The sequence below is a fragment of the Heloderma suspectum genome, chromosome 4 (genome assembly GCF_057233095.1).
Source record: "Heloderma suspectum isolate Gila_16-S chromosome 4, 16-S_ref, whole genome shotgun sequence".
NCBI lineage: Eukaryota > Metazoa > Chordata > Lepidosauria > Squamata > Helodermatidae > Heloderma > Heloderma suspectum.
Window position 1 is genome coordinate 167,049,515 of NC_139461.1, and position 20,092 is coordinate 167,069,606.

Here is a 20,092-nt window from a genome sequence, read left to right on the forward strand (position 1 = left end):
ATACAAACAGTAAGGCACTGGGCCCAGATGGGTTTCCAGTGCAGTGGTATACAGCCATGAGAGAGACACTGACCCTCTGGCTGTTGGACACATTCAGAACCTCCTTTGGTGAGGGCAGACTATTGGACACTCAGTATGAGACAGCCATCTCTGTCCTCCCTAAAGGGGGCAGGGACCCAACGTTGGTCAGTAACTATAGGCCTATTTCCCCCATTCACGTAGACCTAAAAATCTTAACAGCCATACTGACAGAGAGAGTGCAGAGCATCATTAGAAGTCTAATACATGTTAATCAAACAGGGTTCATTAGACACAGACAGGGAGCAATAATTGCCAAATAATATCAGAATGGTTATAGACCTGATTTCCTCTATCCCACTGGATGCACCACCAAGTGCCCTAATTGCAATAGACACCGAGAAGACCTTTGACTGGGTCTCCTGGGACTTTCTTATTAAAACATTAGAAGCCTTTCAATTTCCACCTGAGTTTAGAAATTGGGTTAATATTCTATATTGCTCGCCCGCCTTGAGAGTGTCAGCCAGCGGCTTGATTTCTAAACCTTTACCCATAGAAACAGGGATGCGCCAGGGCTGCCCACTGTCCCCTTTACTCTTTGGTTTGTCATTAGATCCATTGGCCTGTGCACTGAGGGAGGACCCAGAAACTGCAGGGATTAGATGGGTGACATTGAACAAAAAATATTATTGTATGCAGATGATGCCCTGGTGTCCCTTTCCAACACTCCAAAGTCCCTCCCTAAGCTAATTACCACACTAAACCAATATAGCAAAGCCTCAGGTTATGGGGTGAACTGGGAGAAATCAGAGGTTATGCCCCTAGGAACCCCACATAGAAAGATGGTTTATCTGGAATGGGGATTTAAACTTAGTGAAGATTCTTTCAACTATTTAGGGCTCTCATTCCCTAAACTATTGAGGGCGCAATCCTATCTAGATAGGCAGTTGCTTCTGAACTCGGAGGCAACTGCCTATCCAAAGCAAGGCAGGAGAAGCATGGGGGGGATTGTTCCCTCCACATCTCTCGTGCCCCGCTTTTTCTGCTAGACAGTCATTGTCAGCTGTCTAGCCGTGGGGGGGCAAGCAGGAGAGGAGGCTTGCTGTACAACACATAGGATATGTTGTACATACAGTTCCGCTCTCCCCACCCTGGAACACCCCCAGCCCCACCCCTTTTCAGCTACTCCATGCTCCTCTTCCAAGCGTGGAGGATGGGGTTTTGGAGGCAGCACGGACATGGGGAAAGGTTGGTTTTCCAGGAGCCAACCTTGGAGCACAGGCTCCGAGGTCAGTTCTCGGAAAACAGCATATCCTATGGCCATCTAGCCACTGTCTAGTAGCCATAGGATTGCTCCCTAAATAAGTTAATCCCATATAATTTGGATGCCCTAATGGAGCACATAAAACTGGACATTGAACAGTAGAAGGGACTCAGATTAAATTTGTGGGCCAAAGTGAATACCAGTAAAATGAATATCCTCCCCAGGCTGCTTTATGTGCTAAGGGAAATCCCCTTTAAAATATCTAAAACTTATTTTAATCTTGTGGATAAATTATTCAGAATATTTTTATAGGAAGGGGAAAAGGCCAGATTCTCTATTGCAAAAATGAGACTCTCAGTGCAGGAGGGAGGCTTTGGTCTGCCAGACCCAGGCACCTACCATACTGCCCATATTTTAACACAGGCATTGTGCTGGTCTGAACCCAAAAGGATCGGAAACCCCTGTCTGGGTGGTGAGGGAGGGGCAAGCTTTGGAACCCATGCCTGCATTACAGGCTTTGGGCTCCTTCTGTGTGTACCCTGGTCATCACCAATTCTGCACCATCACAGAGGCAAGGAAGATTTGGGCACAACTGTGACTGACACTGAAATTTGACCGTCACTGTCATGTGGGCCTCAGACTTTGGAACAATCCCAACATAGTTGTAGGGGGTAGACAAATACATTGGAGACACTGGCTTACAGCAGGCATTTTTTCATTAAACCAGTTGACAGATGAGCACCAAAATTTGGTAAATTTTGAGAATCTACCAATGACGGCTCCCCTCCCACCCATAGCTAGGTGGCAGCTACTATAACTGCAATATGCTCCCAGAGCTACATTTGGTCCTGCTGCCTTCTCAATATCAGAATTCCTGTCACCATGGACAGTCTTCCAGTCAGCGTCCTCCCTCCCTAAGCAAACACTTCTGGCATTTACCCAATTAAAAAAACTCCAGAGGTTTAATCTTTCTCATATTAGGGAAGGGCGGAACACCGAACATAGCCAAGAGTGCCAACTTTCAGAATCAGTTTGGTGGGCCCTAAGAGTGCAAATTAAAAAAGACACCCTAGATCTGAAATTAAGATTAATCCAACAAAAAAATATTCTAAGATCCTATTGGACAACTGAACAACTGTACCAGAAGAATTTAAGTGACTCTCCCCTTTGCTGGAGATGTCAAAAAGGGAAAGGGATTCTAAAGCGTATGCTGTGGAGTTGTCCAGTACTGGAACTGTTTGGGGGGAATGTGATTGAAAGGATCAAATTCACTCTTCAGTTAGATTTTGACATACTCAGCCATATGGTGGTGTTAGGACTCAGGCCATTAATATGGAAGAGTGATACACCACTAATGGACTGGTTGTTAAGAGTAACTCTAGTGGCTAAAAGATTGATGCCCCAGATGTGGAAGGCAAAACACCCACCCAGGATTGAAATATGGTGTGAGGCCACATCATCTTTGGCCTCCCATGAATTAATGTTTAAATACCTGATGAAAGAGGACAGAGGCCTCCTGATTTGGCAGCCACATGTGGAACTGTTTGACTAACCACTCTTGCTGAGTTATTTTCCCCTTTTGCTTTCCTTTGAATATTATTTTGTCTGTCTGGTTTTTTTTTCCTGAGTTGGTCCTGAGGTGGGGTCACTCAGGTGGTGGTTGTTTTTGGAGGGTGGGCAGGGGGAGGCTGGTAAGGAACAGGGACTGTAAGAAAAAGAAACGGAAATTCTTGCAACAATGTCCAGGTTTTCAGAACGTTTATTCAGGTTTAATCAGTGCAAAGACACTTGACTAGCAGACACTATTGATTTCTTGATATATTGTTCTTTTATGATATGAAACTAAAAACTAATAAAGAATTATTTTTAAAGACATGAGGCAGGGTTAGAAAAGGCAAAGCAGCCCTTTGTGGACTGTTCGGCATAGGCAAGTATGTGCTGCCCTTGAGCAGGTTTCCTGTGCTGTCGGGATCTCCTTTGAAGAGGAGATTGAGCATAGTTTAAAAATCATTTTTATTGCAACTAATTTTCAAGAGCCAGGGTTAAGCCAGTGTTATATTTGCTATGGGTATAATTTAGCCAAGGTTAAATACTTTCACTTATTCCGCATATGCTTTTCCTTCAAGGAAAGTGTGACCCCAATGGACAGGTAGATCCATAACTTCCTGGATACGTCTGCCTCCCAGAATAAGCAATTCCACCTTACCTGGACAGAGTTAATCTATCCTCATCCAGTCCACTCAAGAACCTCATTGCTACACCTGGATGTAATGTAAAAGAGAATCAGAGTTGAGCATCTTTGACATAGTGGTGACATGTCACCCCAAATGACCTTTCCAGCAGTTTCATGTTGATGTTACATATCATGGGAGATAAAGTAGAACCCTGTAGGACTTCATAATATATGAAGTTACTATATAATTCCCAAGAGATCTAGCAGTAGTCACCCAGCACCACGTTCTGGAATAAGATAGAAACAAAACCACTATTGTCAAGGAGAGGTCAGATGGAAAACTCAAATGCTTCTGGAAAAGCATGAGGATGCAAGGAAATCAGAGGTGTATTGAAGGACGATAAAGAGGTGGCATCATGTATTCATGTTTTATGGCTTGATTTTAATTACCTGTACTCCTACCCACAGTTGGACCATGGATTTCAGTGGAAGAATTAAGCATGTGCTTCCATTTCTCCCACTGTAATTCAGTGGGATTCAACTTTTGCTGAATAATGCTCTATGTTTTTAATCTGATTTTAGCAAGTGTGTGTTTCTCTAGGCTTGAGTTTTGAAATTCAGAAGACTGGAAATGTATTTGCAGTGGCAGCAAATGTGTGTATGATATCACAAAATTCCACACCACATTGGGCATCTCAGCCCCCAATTCCTGTTCTGTCTCCATTGATTTAAGATACAAAGCTCCCACTCCTTTTAGTAGGGCCATTGCAGGACAGATTGCAATCTGTGTGAAAAGCAAGTTTTATAGAGTCTTATTCTCTTTCTCTTCTCTCCAGGTCCATGGTCAGCACTATGATCTAGTGCTGAATGGTAGTGAGATTGGAGGTGGCTCCATTCGAATTCACAATGCGAAGCAGCAACGTTTCATTCTTGAGACAGTGCTGAAGGTAATGGCAAAGCACTTCTGCATGCTGTGGGTAACCTGGTAGCCCACACTCTTAGTTATGGCAGTGTTTACTTCAGGAGATGAGAGAAAACGGTTTAACGTATGCAGGATGGAGATCACAGGTAACATTATGCAAATGTCTCTCTCTCTCTCTCTCTCTCTCTCTCTCTCACACACACACACACACACACACACGTAAATCTAAAAAGGCTTTTTTATGTGTGTTGCTCTACTCACACCTAGCATTAGGATGTCAGTTATTGGCCCAGGTAGGAACACTACTGATGTGTTAACGTTATACACAAATGGACCAGCACATGTGTAAAGGGCATTTAAACCAGACTAGAGGGGACTGGATCAATCAGTGGCTCTCTGTGAACACCTTGCTTCATTCTTTGTGTATCAGGTTGCTTAGATCCACCTTGACTTGGGACTCCAATATTAGGACAGGTCAGATTGATGTGGCTTTGAGAACCACTTGTCCAATTGTTTTGGATTCTTTTCATCTTGTACATCTTGAGGATGTGGACAGGATGTCTGGAGCAGTGAGGGCTCTCACCCTCAACCTTTACCCTTCTTAGGTAAAGGCGGGACTGATGCCATGGCTAAGGGAGGTGATTCATGCTTTTTTGTGTGTGTGGGGGGGGGCGGGCTCTTGCTTAAAAGAGGCAGTAAGAAGACCTTTGTTTAAAAAAAACCTTTCCTTAACCCAGTAGGTTTAACTAATTACAGGCTGGTATCAAATGTACCTTTCTTGGCAAAGGTGATTGAGAAGGTGGTGGTGTTACAACTCCAGACACATCTGGATGGTGCTGATTATCTGGACCCATTTCATTTAGGCTTTCAGCCAGGATATGGGACTGAGTATGCTTTCGTTGCCTTGCTGGATGACCTACAATGGGAACTGGAAGGAGGGAGCTCAGCTCTGTTAGTTTTTCTGGACCTCTTGTGGCTTTTGATACCATTGACTATGGATTCCCTCTGGGCCAGGTCACTGCATTTTGTGGGCACTGTTTTGCAGTGGTTTTGGTCCTTTCTGTTGGGTTGTGTCCTGAAAGTGGTGCTGCAGGGTTACTGTTCAACTCAATGATGATTTCCACAGAATTATCCCATCCCCCATGTTATTTAATATCTACATCAGGTATGGGCAGCTACATGTGGTTCTTGGTTGCACTCTGTGTGGCCTGCCAGCCCCACAGTGCCCCACCTACTTTTCCCAGTGCTCAGCTGATGAGCCATCAGCTGGGTGGCAATGAACAGATCACCATTTCTGTGCTGCTGATCTTAAGTTTGCTGGGGTGCAGGGAGAGGGGGATGAGGTTAAAGCCTCTCCCCCTCCCAGCAGTTCCAATCAAGATTGCCGTTTCTCCACTGTTACTAGCAGCAAGGAAACTGTGATCTTGATCAGGATTGCTGAAGGGGAGGCTTTAACCTCACTCCTTAAAAAAAAATACCCGCATTCTTGGTATTGTGATCTGGATTGTTGACGGGGTGGGGAGAGAGGAAATGTGTTTGTGTAAATGAATGCATGAGAGATCATAGAATCATAGAATAGTAGGGTTGGAAGGGGCCTATAAGACCATGACTGGACCTACTTGTGCAGCCCCTGATGGGTCCTGCAGGGGCCAATATGTCTTTCAAACTCAAACAGGCTGTCCATCCCTGATCTACATTAAGTCACTGGAGAGAGATCATTCGGAGCTTTGGAGTAAAGTGCCACCAATATGCTGATGACAACCAACTCTATTGCTCCATACCACCCAATTCAAAGGAAGCTTCCAGCCAAGATATGGAAGAAAGTAAATAGCGGGGTCCTATGGAGATCTGTATTGGGACTAGTACGCTTTTCAACTTGTTGATAAATGAGCCTGAATTAGGAGTGAGCAGTGAAGTGGCCAAGTTTGCCAGTGGCCCCAGATTATTTAGGGTGGTTAGAACAAAAAGGGATTGTGAGGAGCTCCAAAAAGATCTCTCCAAACAGGGAGAATGGGCATCCAAAAAGCAAATGTGGTTCATTGTAAGCAAGTGTAAAGTGATGCACTGTGTGTGTGTGTGTGTGTGGGGGGGGTGGTGTCTCAATTTCAAGTATAACCTGATGGGATCTGAGTTAGTGACTGACCAAGAAAGGGATCTTGGGGTTGTGGTGGACAGCTCAATGAAAATGTCAACCCAGTGTACAGCCGCTGTAAAAAAGGCAAACTCCATGTTAGGCATAATTAGAAATGGAATTGAGAATAAAACTGCCAATATCATGCTGCCCTTATACAAATCTATGGTGCGACCACACTTGGAATACTGTGTACAGTTCTGGTCACCACACCTAAAAAAAGGTGTGGAGCTGGGGGGAAAGCGCAAAGAAGGGTAACTCAGTGATCAGGGGGCTGGAGGAACTCCCCTGTGAGGGAAGGTTACAACAACTGAGATTGTTTATCCTGGAGGAGAGTAAGGGGAGACATGATAGAGGTGTACAAAATTATGCCTGGTGTAGAGAATGTGGATAGGGAGACATTTTCCTCCCTCTCTCACAATACTAGAATGCAGGGTCATCCCATGAAGCTGATTGGCGGGAGATTTAGGACAGATAAAAGGAAGTACTTCACACAGCGCATAGTTAAACTATGGAATTCACCACAAGACATAGTGATGGCCACCAATTGGAATGGCTTTAAAAGGGGTTAGACAAATCCCTGGAGAAGACGGCTTTCCATGGCTACTAGTCCTGATGGCTATGTGCTACCTCCGGTATCGGAGGCAGTATGCCTAGGTACACCAGTTGCTGGGGGAACATGGGTGGGAGGGTGCTCTTGCACTCAGGTCCTGCTTGTGGGTTCCTGGTCAACAGCTGTTTGGCCACTGTGTGAACAAAATGCTGGACTAGATGGACCCTTGGTCTGATCCAGCAGGGCTCTTCTTATATTCTTATGAATCAATCAAAACCCTTGAATGTTGCCTGGGCTCAGTAATGAGCTACATGAGGGTGAAAAAGTCAAGGTTTAATACAGACAAGATGGAGGTACTGTTTGTCAGTAGAAAACCTGACACAGGATTCAACCTGTTCCGGAAGGGGTCTGTAGCTTGAGAGTGTTCCTTGATCCTGAACTGGTCCTGGATCTTCAGGTGATGGCAGTGACGAGAGTATTTGCACAACTTAGTGCACCAACTGTGACTTTTCCTGTGTCTGGTTTGAGTTGGCGAAAGTTATCCATGCCTTGGTCACATCATGCCTAGACCCCTGCAACACACTTTACAGCACGTTACCCTTGAAGAATCTGGGTATGCAGATCCTTTTACGGCAAAATGCAGTAGTTAGGCTGCTAACCATTGTGTGGTATCAAGACTTATATTATACTACTATTATATTATTCTAATATTGAAAGGCCTACATTAGTTGCCAGTTATTTTCCAGCAACTCAAGGAGTTGGCTTTAACTTTTAAAGCCCTAACTGCTTAGGGCCTGGCTAACTAAGGGGCTGCCTGTTCTCTTATGAAACTCTCCAGCCATTAAGATCAGCAGGAGGTGCCTTCTTGAGGACCCAGAGGCCTGTTTCTCAGACACATGGGAAAGGGATTTCTCTGGTGTGGCTCCTAAACTGTGGAATGTACCTCTTCACTAATTACAATTAGCCACCCTCCCTCAGCTTTGAGAAAATGGGTTAAGATGCATCTTTTAAAGTTAGCATTTGAAAAAATAGTTAGCCATTGTTGTAATAGCTTTATTTCCACTCTTTTGATTTTTGAAAAAAACAGTATAAACTGCCTTGTTTGTATATATTTTAATGGTTTCATTAATGGTTTTGTTTTTATGGTTTAATTTTTTAATTGATTATGTACTACTTTAGGTGGCCTTTTTTGGTAAAAAGCCCTGTATAGGAGTATTAATACATGCTTCCCTTTGACCTGCATCCTATATAAATCTGGCCTTCGTTTCCTAAAGCCACTTGACCATGAATGAGCCAGGATTTGAATCCAGTTTTACCAAGTCCAGCACTTTATTTTCTAGGCCATGCTATGCTACTTATTAACAATAAACTTTTGTTCTAGGAGGACACAGAGTTGCTTTTTCATCTTCTTGAAGCTCTGGACTGTGGAGCACCCCCTCACGGAGGAATTGCATTAGGTCAGTGCCACAAAGTTGGGAAGTTAGGAGTTACACTGTAATGCTGAAACAATGGTTAAGTTTTGACCTTTCTTTCAGCCCAGTCAACAAGGCCTTAATGTTCTTCCCTGAGCAGACAATCAGGCTTGACCATTTGTTCACCCCTGCCAGTATCCTGATGCACTGTGTCGATTTGCTGATCTTTGTCAAACTGGTCTTCTAACAAAACTAGTCGTAAATGGAGCAAGGGCATCTAGTTCAGCCTCTTGGGGCCGATGTGATTTATGACTTACAAGTTCGCACCATGCAGAGGGGGAGCCATCTCCAATGCCCAAGAAATGAGGGGGAAACCCCACAAAATGTTCATGGTGGGCTGTCACCACTTCTGTGGACCATTGTGGAGGAATAAAAAACACAACGTGCCCAGCGTTTTTCATTTTGCCTAGAGACAACTAGTCAGTTCTTTGCTCCTACAGCAGTTCCAGCATTTTAAACCTCAGTCTTTGTGGCTAGAAACAGAGTGGTAACAGGGCACTATCTAACAGGGCACAACTGCTAACAAATTAACTAATCTGTTGTTGTTGTTCGGTCATCATGACCCCATGGACCATATCACACCAGGCCTTCCTGTCCTCCACTCTCTCCCGGAGCGTGCTCAAGTTCATATTCATTGCATTGGTGATGCTATCTAGCCATCTCATCCTCTGCTGTCCCCTTCTCCTTTTGCCTTCAATCTTTCCCAGCATCAGGGTCTTTTCCAGGGAGTTTTCTCTTCGCATTAGGTGGCCAAAATATTTCAGCTTCAGCTTCAGTATCTGTCCTTCCAATGAGCAGTCAGGGTTGATTTCCTTTAGGATGGACTGATTTTACCTCCTTGCAGTCCAGGGGACCCGCAAGAGTCTTCTCCAGCACCACAGTTCGAAAGCATCGATTCTTCGGCGCTCAGCCTTGCTTATAGTCCAGCTCTCACAGCCATACATTACTACTGGGAAAACCATAGCTTTGATTACACGGACCTTTGTCGGCAAGGTGATGTCTCTGCTTCTTACTATGCTGTCTAGATTTGCCATAGCTTTCCTCCCAAGGAGCAAGCGTCTTTTAATTTCATGGCTACAGTCACCGTCTGCGGTGATCTTGGAGCCCAAGAAAATAACATCTGTCACTGCTTCCATTTCTTCCCCTTCCATATGCCAGGAAGTGAGGGGGCTAGATGCCATGATCTTCATTTTTTTTAATGTTGAGTTTCAACCAGCTTTTGCACTCTCCTCTTCCACCCTCAATAAGAGGCTCTTTAGATCTTCTCTTTCTGCCATAACGCCAATAGCATTTGCAGGTGGACTTATCAGTGCACTAGCCAGTGGGATAGTGTGCCCCATGGGATAGTGCCCATAGTTCCCAAGATAGTTCTTGTTACCATGTATCTGTTGACAGTGTCATACTTTCCAGAAGTGGGTACTTATACCTACAGCCAGTATTATACAAGTGGAGCATCATGATGGAAAGTCCTTGGTGTGCACTATGCTATCACAACTAACTTGAGGCTTTTTTTTCTAACAGCTGGTTAAAGGTGGATACCATTAATGTTTAGTATCTTTGTCTTCTAGGACTTGACAGACTGATCTGTCTCCTTGTTGGTGCTCCAAGTATTCGAGATGTCATTGCCTTCCCTAAATCCTTCAAAGGAAGAGACCTAATGAGCAATGCTCCAGATTATGTGACCCCAGAAGAACTTGAGCCCTACCATGTCCAGGTTACATGGCCTTCAACACAAGCCAAGGCCATATAACACAGACTACAACTAACTGGTTTTGCCGCAGATTGTACTCCACTCTCCATTACTGGAGTCTGATATATCCAGCTATGAACCTACTGGATTTCTGTAACTGGTGGAAAAATTGATTTATCTGCAATTATTGTTCTTGTTACAGACTTGATGGTCTTCAAGGGCATGTTTACATTGCAGTGTCTTCTGCTGGGCTTCTCCCCTTTTCTGAGGGAGGAGGAAGAGTCTTGCTTTGTGTTTAAATACCAGATGGATATTTGACCATGAGATTAATCAGGTGAAGACACAATGATATTGTAGATAGATGGAATCCATTAGAATAGGATTGAAGTTTCATTAGATGGGTGATAAACATAAGTCTGACAATATACCTTGCCTGTGCACCTAAAATATGAAAATGCTAGTGAATGAAAGAGACAAGTAGTGTCCTGCGCTACCAATATTACAGTAACTGAAGTCGAAACTGATTGGTTCCCAATGCAGCACCTGAGAATCCACTCACATTAACCATTTGCTAAAGACTGCTCTAGGGGTCGCAGTGGCTTAGTGGTTAAGACGCTGAACTGCGGACTGGGAGGTCAGCAGGACAGCAGTGTGAGACCCAAGTGCCGCGTGACGGAGTGAGCTCCCGTCTTCAGTCCCAGCTCCTGCCAACCTAGCAGTTCGAAAGCATGAAATTGCAAGTAGATAGTAACAGCGTTCCATGCACCTCGGTGTTCAGTCATGCCAGCCACATGACCATGGAAGCGTCTTTGGACAGCGCTGGCTCTTCGGCTTAGAAACAGGGATGAGCACCGCACCCTAGAGTCTGACATGACTGGTTGGGGACACCTTTGCTTTGCCTTTTAAAGACTGTTCTAGTACAACATTTATCTGCAGTGACCTCCTCCCTCAAAGATACAACTACCATACATTGCCAAAACATGCTTAAAAAAAAAAGCATTAGCAGTTTTGTACCAGCAATTAGCCAAACCTTAAAGAAACATTGCAGTGTCCAATAGGCACAAAACAAGTTTTTACTAAATAAGACACAGCCTAAGATCCACTGATACAACAGGTTGATGCCAAAGCAATGTTCCACTGACAAGGCATGTTGTGATGGTGCCTGCAGTATGGCCTCAGATTCCCAAATGTGTCTCTTGGTCCAAATGTTTGGACCAAGTCCAAAGTTTGGTGACCCCTGCTTTAGGGCTTCATTCCCCAGTCAGCTCCAGGAGTCTTACAGAGGCAGCAAATGGAAACTAGAGCAGTATTTTGTGGCACTGTGGGTTGTCTCAGTATAGGTATTTCCTGACTGTGGTTTTTGGATCCTTTACTTAGGCCATGTTTGCTTTTTGGAGCAGACTGCCACCTTCCCTTGTAGAAGAGCTTGAACTAGATCTCACACACCACATCTCTGATAAGAGTCAACATGTGTGAATGCAGCTTGATCATAAAGAGTGCAGCCTTCAGGGCCATCCTGTGTCTGTCCCATTCACCTAACAGGTTTGCGCACATCTAGTTGCTGGAAGGACTTTGAGGGCTGTCACTTGCTGTCTAAAAATGTTATACTTGAAACAGCCTTTGGTTCAACAAATCGTTGTAGATATAACTCTCCCTGAAAGATTTGAATCAGCGTGCAAATAGTATCACAAAAGAGCCCTGAACCTACTTCCCTCCATGAGAGGAGAAAAGGATCAAGAAACATGGTACTGGTGTGGGTGAGATCCAACCTGCTGGAGCATAGAACTTGAATGCCTACCAAAGGTCCAACGGCCATTTTCACAGGGGAATTGTTGCCACAATTCACATAGCATTCAGTAGTGCTGTTCTCAAAAAAATAAGGCCGTAGGTTGCCCACACCTACCTGTACAGCAGCAGCCCTTTATCAGAATGAATTTACTGTAAGGTTTTTCAACATAACTTTTGTCCTAGCACAAGGGAACTGAATGATTTATTCACCACCACAGCCCAAGCAGGTATAATCAGGGTACTCTACTGGTTGCCTAGTTGTATTTACAGCCCTCACGTCAACCACATCAGTTACTACCTTTATACAGCTTTAGCGTGTTCCAAGTGAACTAAAGCCAATTCCAAAAATTTCTTATGTTTAATCTCCTGGGCCAGGCAATATATGTTTGTTTCAGTTGGGGAAGAGATCAAGTCCTGCAATGAAACATTTTTATCGAGGCATCTTCAACCAAGTGGAAGGGAATCAAATATGAAAAGCTGTGAGTAAAGATCCTCAACAGAAATTGTGTTAATGTCCTGGTTTGGGCCAGCATAAACTGTTCAAAGCTTTGAGTGTGCATTTGAACCTTTCTGGCTACCACTGTACACGACCACCCCAATCTTCCAGGGGTCACACCTTGCACCAAAGTCTGAGGGCCAAACCCAAGGGCCAAATTCCATTTCAGGGGGGGTTTCAAGGACCACATTCCACTGATGGGTGGGGCTGAAGGCAAAGGGTTGGGGGAAAGCAGCATTCTGTAACCTACTGCTCTTACTGCCAATCACTAGGCCACAGGAGAGACACTTCAACCATTTAGAATGGGGAGGGGACCTGCACAAGAGCCAGGAAACTATCAGTGGGAGGGGGAATAGCCACCTTGGGAACCCTGGATGGCCAGACTGGAACCTCAGGAAGACTGGATTTGCACCCCTAGGCCTGAGGTCCCCTTATAGTGTTAGAAAGAGCCACTAAAGAAATGGTGGACAATATTTACAGAATAATTTTATTTTCCTGATGTTAGAGAAGTTAGATTCCAGTTTCTCTCTTCCAGTATTTGAAGTTGAACATCTCTTCTGGATATGGTTGCAGCTTCTCAAGTCTAGGATGAGGGGGGAAAACAGTCAACCCAGTGCACTCCACTCACAAGCAAGCACATCTTGGAAGGTGAATAGATCAGACCTTGGATTTTCCATCACATGATCAGAGAGAGAGTTCAAGGCAAAGTTATCATCATTTATCTATCCCCACAGAAACAGATTAGTATTTGATATTAAAAGGTTATACCTACCCTTCAAATTCAACAGTCAGTTCAAGCTTTAGCTACCTAGGAGTTGAGAATAATATTAGTAGAATATTCGAATGTAAATGGGGAAGGGCAGGGGAATGGAAGTGTCATACCACAGAATATGGATCAAATCACTGCAATCCACTTGGAAGAATCAGTTCTGCATCACTCATGTTAACACATTTCTGAGTTAACCCCTTGACTTTATTCTGTCTCAATCTTTCACACAAAACTGACTTCCAGACAGAACTTTCACTGATAAAATTCTTACCCACATGAAAGCAGGCTGCTTTGAAAGTTGCATTTAGAATACACTTCATCCCAGAATTTGTCCAAACCTCCTCACTTTCTACTATATCAACTACAGCCAAGTGGAAAAATTAAACGCTTCGCTGAAAATGTACAGGACAAGTATACCTTTTCAAAAACGAGTTCAGCAGGAATGTTACTGAAACAGAGCCAAGTGGCAGCTTCTTACGAAGCAACCGTGCCTGGATTTTTTCAATAGGTGTAACGATCATTCAGAACATCTAACATCATACTACAATTCCAGTAGCCTCAGATTTGTCTCACGGCATAATAGTCACAGCAGAACATGTGAATATAACCCATTTAACTGCCTTAAGAGCAGTGTAGCCAGATACATCAGATAGGAGCGAAAGATAGTTCACCACTGTTCCATCTGCTGAACTATGTGATCATCATTGTATCCGTTTTGATTCTTATACACACCCATTTAAGCTCTTTGCTTTTAATATCTCTAAGGAGGGAAATGAAGACTTGCAGCTGCAGCTTTTGAGATAAGCAGGCACTGGCCAAAGGCTTGTTTAGTTCCAACACTACTAACTAGTGCAACACCTAGATCAGGGTGGGCAACTTTGGAGTGCCCATGGGCCATTTTTGCCACCCTGGACACACACATCCCACAAGTCACACTCCCTAGGGTGCAAGGGAAAAACACACCAGTTTGCCACCACTGGTTAGCAGCAGCAAGCCTAAACCAGCTAAGTCTAGTTGTTTTCAAGAATAGCTACAGAAACCTAGGACCAAATCTCACTTGAAAACAAGCTAGATTTGGCTGCTTCAAGCTGGCTTAGTGGTTTGCTGCCAAAATTGGTTGCAACCCAGCAACATTTACCTGCCACTGCAAATTTTGGCAGTGGTTGCAGCAGGGGGTAGTGAAGGCTGCCTGCAGCCTGTGTATTGCCCACCCAAATTAAATACAGAGGGCATTTACTTCTTCCTTCCTTTTTAAAGTTTCAAACCAAAACATGTAGTACTTGCCTCACAGAACCAGAAGAGTACTTCCAGGACATTTGCCAGTTTAATCTGTAATAAAGTAACTTAATCTTACAAACAGAAGCCTACACAGCAGTATGTACATTAGAAGACAGTATTATTTCTGTACTGTTTCAGGGTAAAATTCTCTTCACTACCTTTCAGAGAGATTCCCATTGTTTCATACAATTTCATCATTAACAGTACGTGACATAAAATATCTATTTTTATAATATCTAGTTTATAATTTATTATTTCATTTTTAAACTGCCCAATAGCCAAAGTTCTCTATATTTCAAAAAATTAAGAATAAAAGGATGAATAAAAACGTTTTGGAGTTAGGTTTTTTGACAAGTCTTGGCCTAAAGAAATTTAAAGAAAGCTAGAGTGGAGAACCGTCCATGTAGCTCCACAGAAGGAATGAGTGATACAGCAAGTCATTTATCTCCATCACTTCAGCAAGAACCTCAGCAGATGCAACAGTGGGCAATGCTAGAGAATTTTGCTATGCTTCCATATGTAGGCCATGGTCAGCAGACTGGGTTTTATTTTTTTAAAGCTACCACTGCTTAATCTTGTAAACCATGTTTTAGCATTTTAATGGTTTTACTGCTGATCACCATTTTCGTTGTAAACCACTGATTACATTTTGTATAGAGAAGTGGGACAGAAGTTTAAGAAAACTACAAGGGCCTACTGGTATTTCATAGAGACCCAGATGTGGCTCCAGGGCCATCAGCTGCTGATCTTTAATCCCTTATGGGAAGGGGAAGTGTAGCCTAATAATGTAGTTCAAGGCTTGTCCGTGGGAGCAGTACATACTTCTATACCCTTGGAAGGGGATAGCCTCAGAGGAGCAGGGGCCCACACACCCCTCTAGAAATGGCTTGCCTCCCTTTTGAGACCCACTGCCTCTTCTCAGCTTACCAATATGCACTGAAGTTCACACCAATCCGCTGTCCATTCGTTTCCACTGTCTCCGAAAATGAAAGTTTAAGCATCATTGTTATTGGATATATAAACATCTAAAGGAAAAGTTTTCATCTTGAGCCATTTCAAGCTTTTGAGTGGACGCTTGTACAACGGGGATGCTTGGTTGAGCCCTGTACTCTCCCATTAAACTACAAACCAATTTTATTTAGTAGGCAATTCTTTTGGGCAAGTCATGTTAGCATGACATACCCTGCACAAATTGCTGGTGACATTTCTCTGCCCAGTTACATACACTATTTCCCCCCAAAAGCCTCAGTGTGAGGTTTTCAGAAACCTGTTCTGTCCACTACTCTTAAAACATCACTGGCTTTTCCCACTAGCATGGCATCACTTATTTCTGGTGGTGCGTTTTATTTCTGAAGAAATGCAATATGTAAAGTACATGAAACTGCCTTATACCGAGTCAAAGCATTGCTCCATCTAACACAGCACTGTCTACGTCAACTGTCGGCAATTTTGCGACTTCCTTTAAGCTTAAGAGGCACCAGGAATGAAACCTGGGGGCTTCTGCATACAATATTTTCCATTTTATGTAAATATCTATATGCTACTTTCTGGACCACATCCACCTAAGGTAGCAAACAAAATATTACTGGTCCGTAGCCCCTCCCCCAAATGGTACACGAATTTCTAGAAATACTCAACAAGATTATAGGCTCAGATTCTAGTCTACTGATATTTAGCCAATTAAGGAATCACATTATAACTTACTAAGCTCTCTCAATAGAGAAATACCAGAGTCATCTTCTATCTGTACTTTAAAGAGACAAAACACAGTTGTTATAAAATTGCAAGAAAACTCTTGTTAAGAGAATCAGCAAGGCTTGGCTCATAAATACGTTAAACACCAATTATTTTCATAATCCTTACTTCAACCCTGTATAGGCAACACATTTCCTGCTGGGAACTAGCCAAAGTGAAAGTGTGTTGGACAGAACTAAACGTTGGTGTGGATGGATCACAAACACAAGTAGCCTACCTCTGAACTTAGTATTAGGGAGCCTCTTGTACTTATCATACTCCATAAATGCAGTGGTGAGGTTGGAAATCAATCCCTATTCTCTCAGTGCCTAAACTTTAGTGACCGCTAGACAACGTAACCTCAGAAAATGGAACGGAATGGTGTTGATATCATGAGCACTCATCTGGCAGAATCTAATTTCATCACTGGTTACAAATACCTTTGAGTAAGCAATTTCTATAGGACAAATAAAAAACAGGTTCTTACCCCAAATTCCATGGTCTGAACCTAGGTAAGAGTAAAAGAATTAGTTTCCCAGTTCACATGTACAAAGCTGAACATGTTAGGAATGTGCTAAGAAGAGTTAACTTTACAGGGTTTTTCAGTACAAGAATTAATCCACATGCCAATTTCAGATCAGACATTTACTCATCATTTTGAACCCTGCTGGTTTCATTCTACGATTCCTTGGCAAAATAATCCTGATTGGAATAGTAGCACATTCTGCAGAATGATTCCATGGACTGGATCCCTAGTGGGTCTAAGCCTCAAGATCAGGATAGTCTTTCTAGGCCAGGACCAACAGGTGTCTAGGCAGAAATACAAGTTGCAAGCTCCATAGACTTTAGTAACCCAAGGAAAGCCTTAACCAAAACTTAAAGGTATGTTGCTACACATCCATGGAACATGTCAGATGGGCACATTTCTATATTGCCTTTCAGATGCTGCCATTTAAGGTCCTACCACTGAAGCTGACACTTTCGCACTATATAGATGTGTTCAACTGCCTTAAATATTTAGGACCATCCTAGCTAGAAGATATACAAGGGAATTGCTGGCAGGCCACCCACACTAATTCACCTTATTGCTTGATCCAACATCACTGATGGTACTTCTGTGCTCCATGAGGTTCACTCAAGCAGATGTCCTGTAATCATTTACCATTATCAGCAGTATAGCTCCAAAGAGCTCTTCAAAGTCACCCAAAGATCTGAAAAGAAGGACATTTTTAAGAATAGCCCACAGAAAGCTAGCTGTAGGACAAGGAAAATGCAAGCAGATGCCTAAAGTCAGGTAGAGCTAATTACCAACCTCCATTATTTAAGTCAGTTTTATTGGCTTCTCATCACACAGGCTGCTTGCATCACATGACTATGTAAATAATTAAGCAACAGGCACAGACTAAAGAATGTTATTGTACTTTATCAAACCACCTTCAGGAGGAACCAGCCCCAGTGATGTATGTTCAAAACATAACCATAAAATAGAGTGTGCATTGTTCATGTCCTCCTAATTATAGCTGAGCTGGAAAATACTGGGACCCAGTTTGGAGGGGTAGATAGGAGCAATTGGCCATCCCTGAAGTAAAGTAGAGATAGGTAACCTAGCACCCTCCAGATATTTTGGGCAACTACCAACAGCCCTAGCCAGCACAGGCAACTTCAGGGATTATGGGAGCTTTAGTCCAAAACATCTAGTGGGTACAGATTTGCCTACCCCTAAATTAAATCATCCAGCAATCTCCTGGAAAAGCTCCATAGCCTAAGAAACATTTGTCGTCTTGCTCAGTGTTAAAACTAGGACAGCATCCTGATGACACCTTCCTGTTACCTAAACCCACCTTTTTTTGCTTCAGAATTGATCAATCCAAATGCTTATATTTCAACCTAGCCAAATCATGAAGGCCTGTAAAGAGACAATAATTGCTTTTAGACATGCACTCAGCTTCAAGTTTTGTTTAAGCTACAATGATCCACTGTATCAGTGTAGATTCAATTATCTTCACTTGGATCAGAGACCTGATTCAGCATCATCTACAGCAGATTAACATGTTCCCCTTAACAACGGTATGCCACCCAACCAATGATTTAAGCATCAACAGTTACAGTAGTACAGATGGACCAGTTCCATTCAAGTTTTTGCACTACCAAATTTGCTTTGTTTCTGATCAACAGAGCTGTTGTCTCATCTTTGGAGAATAAAGGCAAGTCACACAGTCCAACAAAACCAAATGTTATTTGAAGCACAAGTCTATCCCAAGTATTCAGGGCCATTCTTCTCCTTAAGACTATGGCCCAAGATTTCAGGTAAGTAGGTAACTACAGCATGGCTGGTAGACAAGTTAATGGATTCCAAACTAAAGGCAAAGCTTAATAACCACTGAAAACCAACAGTGCTGAAGAGGCCAAAGTGCCCTGGAATTTGAAATATGCAGTTTTATACCACCTTCAGATTGATACTTGAGCAGATGCCTTTAAAGCAGGCCAAACTTCCAAGCTACTCATGTCTCTCATCAGCCTGTTATTGCAACAGTGCTTGCAAATCTGGGTCAAATCATCTGATTTAACATAGGTGCTGGCATAAAATGGGTGCACTAACATGTTCCAAGACTGGATCATCTGTTCTGTTACAGCAAAGTGCAACTAAGTGCATTTGTTAGTAATGCATATACAATTAAGAGAACTTGGAACAGCCTAAAAATGCTGTGGTCACCCTGCCACTGCTCATAAGGGATGCCCTGTCAATGCTACAAGACCTTTGTCATCATCACGTATCAACTTTCTTTGTAACACACCTGTTTGGTTATCCAGGGTCAATCCATGCTAGAGAACCTGTAGGTAGAGGCAAACAGAAGTTAATGGCACAGCAGCTAGCCCATACTGTACCACACACTAGTCTCACTGCAAGTGCAAGCAGAGAACCTATAACAAATGTTTAATTCAGTTATAAAAAAACTTACAACCTGAATAATGCGGGGGTTGCCACCCAAATTGTTTCAAACTAAATTTAGACTGAACCTGGAAATGTTTTCTCATTTGTAATGGCATTAGCTTAAAATCTGACAGTTAAGATTTTAGTCTTCATGGTGCCATGGTTATCATTGGAAATTTGGAAAATGCTAAATGCCAAGTTTAAAAGGGTCCTTCCTCATTGGTTTGAAGAAGTTAACAGGCACGTTGTAAAGCAAAAACACCTATGTCAATAACAGGCAGTCACTGACCTGAAGGCAGATTCAAATCCCAACAAGTATGCATCAGACAGGAGCGAAAGACATCAGCATTCACCACAGATTATCTGCTGAACTATGTTGTCATCATATGCATCTTTGTTGGCAACAGATTAAGAAACCCAGTGTTTCATTTGATGCGGCTAACTACTCAATTAAATACCACCCCCTTGAATCTTACATGTACAGCTTCAAGAAAAAATCTGGTTCAGTGAGGCCTTTGTACATATAATTTTATATTCAATGATCTAGTCTAAATAGATCCACCCCAAGCGTCTAAAGTTTATGCCCAGACATACAGCCCATCGGGAACAGATCATTCAACCTTTTGTAGGACTCTTACCAATACATCTTCCTTCTATAACTACTGAACCATTTGTGAAACCCTGTAAGAAAAACAGCAAGTGTTACAAAGCCTGTTCAAAAGCACTCTGAAGACGCAATATACATTAAGAGCATTTACTGCGCCTCAGTTTGAAACAAAGGTGGTTAAGCATTCTCATCATTCTCCTAATCAAGAGTAGCAAATAAGTGTCATCATTGTGGCACAATGTAAGCTCTCATTTACATTTTTTCT

At 42.9% G+C, this 20,092-nt stretch overlaps 1 protein-coding gene, 1 long non-coding RNA gene and 8 other non-coding genes across 24 annotated transcripts in view; 1 reads left to right on the plus strand and 9 right to left on the minus strand.

Moving 5' to 3' along the window:
- Nucleotides 1-14,841, plus strand: part of DARS2 (aspartyl-tRNA synthetase 2, mitochondrial) — a 49,625-nt gene extending 34,784 nt beyond the window's left edge. For 2 of the 3 annotated variants that reach the window (XM_084851153.1, XM_084851156.1), the window contains 4 exons: nucleotides 4,292-4,402; nucleotides 8,443-8,518; nucleotides 10,102-11,968; nucleotides 12,112-14,841. In XM_084851153.1, the coding sequence (XP_084707279.1) occupies nucleotides 4,292-4,402; nucleotides 8,443-8,518; nucleotides 10,102-10,283 (369 nt within the window). In that variant the 3' untranslated portion in view covers nucleotides 10,284-11,968; nucleotides 12,112-14,841. Of the gene's footprint in view, nucleotides 1-4,291; nucleotides 4,524-8,442; nucleotides 8,519-10,101; nucleotides 11,969-12,111 lie in introns of all 3 variants that reach the window. The other variant, XM_084851154.1, reaches the window with a different exon arrangement.
- Nucleotides 1-20,092, minus strand: part of LOC146347707 (uncharacterized) — a 29,045-nt gene that overhangs the window by 5,418 nt on the left and 3,535 nt on the right. For 2 of the 13 annotated variants that reach the window (XR_014790382.1, XR_014790380.1), the window contains exons 3-12: nucleotides 19,859-19,901; nucleotides 19,084-19,120; nucleotides 18,130-18,194; nucleotides 17,370-17,499; nucleotides 16,776-16,796; nucleotides 16,259-16,298; nucleotides 15,482-15,531; nucleotides 14,561-14,605; nucleotides 13,280-13,315; nucleotides 3,489-3,543 (exon numbers count right to left, since the gene is read on the minus strand). This is a non-coding gene — a long non-coding RNA (uncharacterized LOC146347707). Of the gene's footprint in view, nucleotides 1-3,410; nucleotides 3,544-12,973; nucleotides 13,171-13,279; nucleotides 13,316-14,560; nucleotides 14,606-15,481; nucleotides 15,580-16,258; nucleotides 16,304-16,775; nucleotides 16,797-17,355; nucleotides 17,500-18,129; nucleotides 18,195-19,083; nucleotides 19,121-19,858; nucleotides 19,902-20,092 lie in introns of those variants that run through there. The other 11 variants (XR_014790385.1, XR_014790378.1, XR_014790379.1 and 8 more) reach the window with 10 other exon arrangements.
- Nucleotides 13,158-13,235, minus strand: LOC146347708 (small nucleolar RNA SNORD81). Its single transcript, XR_014790896.1, has one exon. It is a non-coding gene; the product is annotated as a small nucleolar RNA SNORD81 (small nucleolar RNA).
- LOC146347709 (small nucleolar RNA snR60/Z15/Z230/Z193/J17) lies at nucleotides 13,914-13,989 on the minus strand. Its single transcript, XR_014791645.1, has one exon. It is a non-coding gene; the product is annotated as a small nucleolar RNA snR60/Z15/Z230/Z193/J17 (small nucleolar RNA).
- LOC146347710 (small nucleolar RNA SNORD79) lies at nucleotides 14,682-14,760 on the minus strand. The gene has a single exon (XR_014790833.1). It is a non-coding gene; the product is annotated as a small nucleolar RNA SNORD79 (small nucleolar RNA).
- LOC146347711 (small nucleolar RNA SNORD75) lies at nucleotides 15,796-15,856 on the minus strand. The gene has a single exon (XR_014791654.1). It is a non-coding gene; the product is annotated as a small nucleolar RNA SNORD75 (small nucleolar RNA).
- Nucleotides 16,646-16,720, minus strand: LOC146347712 (small nucleolar RNA SNORD47). Its single transcript, XR_014791758.1, has one exon. It is a non-coding gene; the product is annotated as a small nucleolar RNA SNORD47 (small nucleolar RNA).
- On the minus strand, nucleotides 16,887-16,949 carry LOC146347713 (small nucleolar RNA SNORD78). The gene has a single exon (XR_014791659.1). It is a non-coding gene; the product is annotated as a small nucleolar RNA SNORD78 (small nucleolar RNA).
- On the minus strand, nucleotides 17,577-17,643 carry LOC146347714 (small nucleolar RNA SNORD44). The gene has a single exon (XR_014791641.1). It is a non-coding gene; the product is annotated as a small nucleolar RNA SNORD44 (small nucleolar RNA).
- On the minus strand, nucleotides 19,535-19,615 carry LOC146347715 (small nucleolar RNA snR60/Z15/Z230/Z193/J17). Its single transcript, XR_014791643.1, has one exon. It is a non-coding gene; the product is annotated as a small nucleolar RNA snR60/Z15/Z230/Z193/J17 (small nucleolar RNA).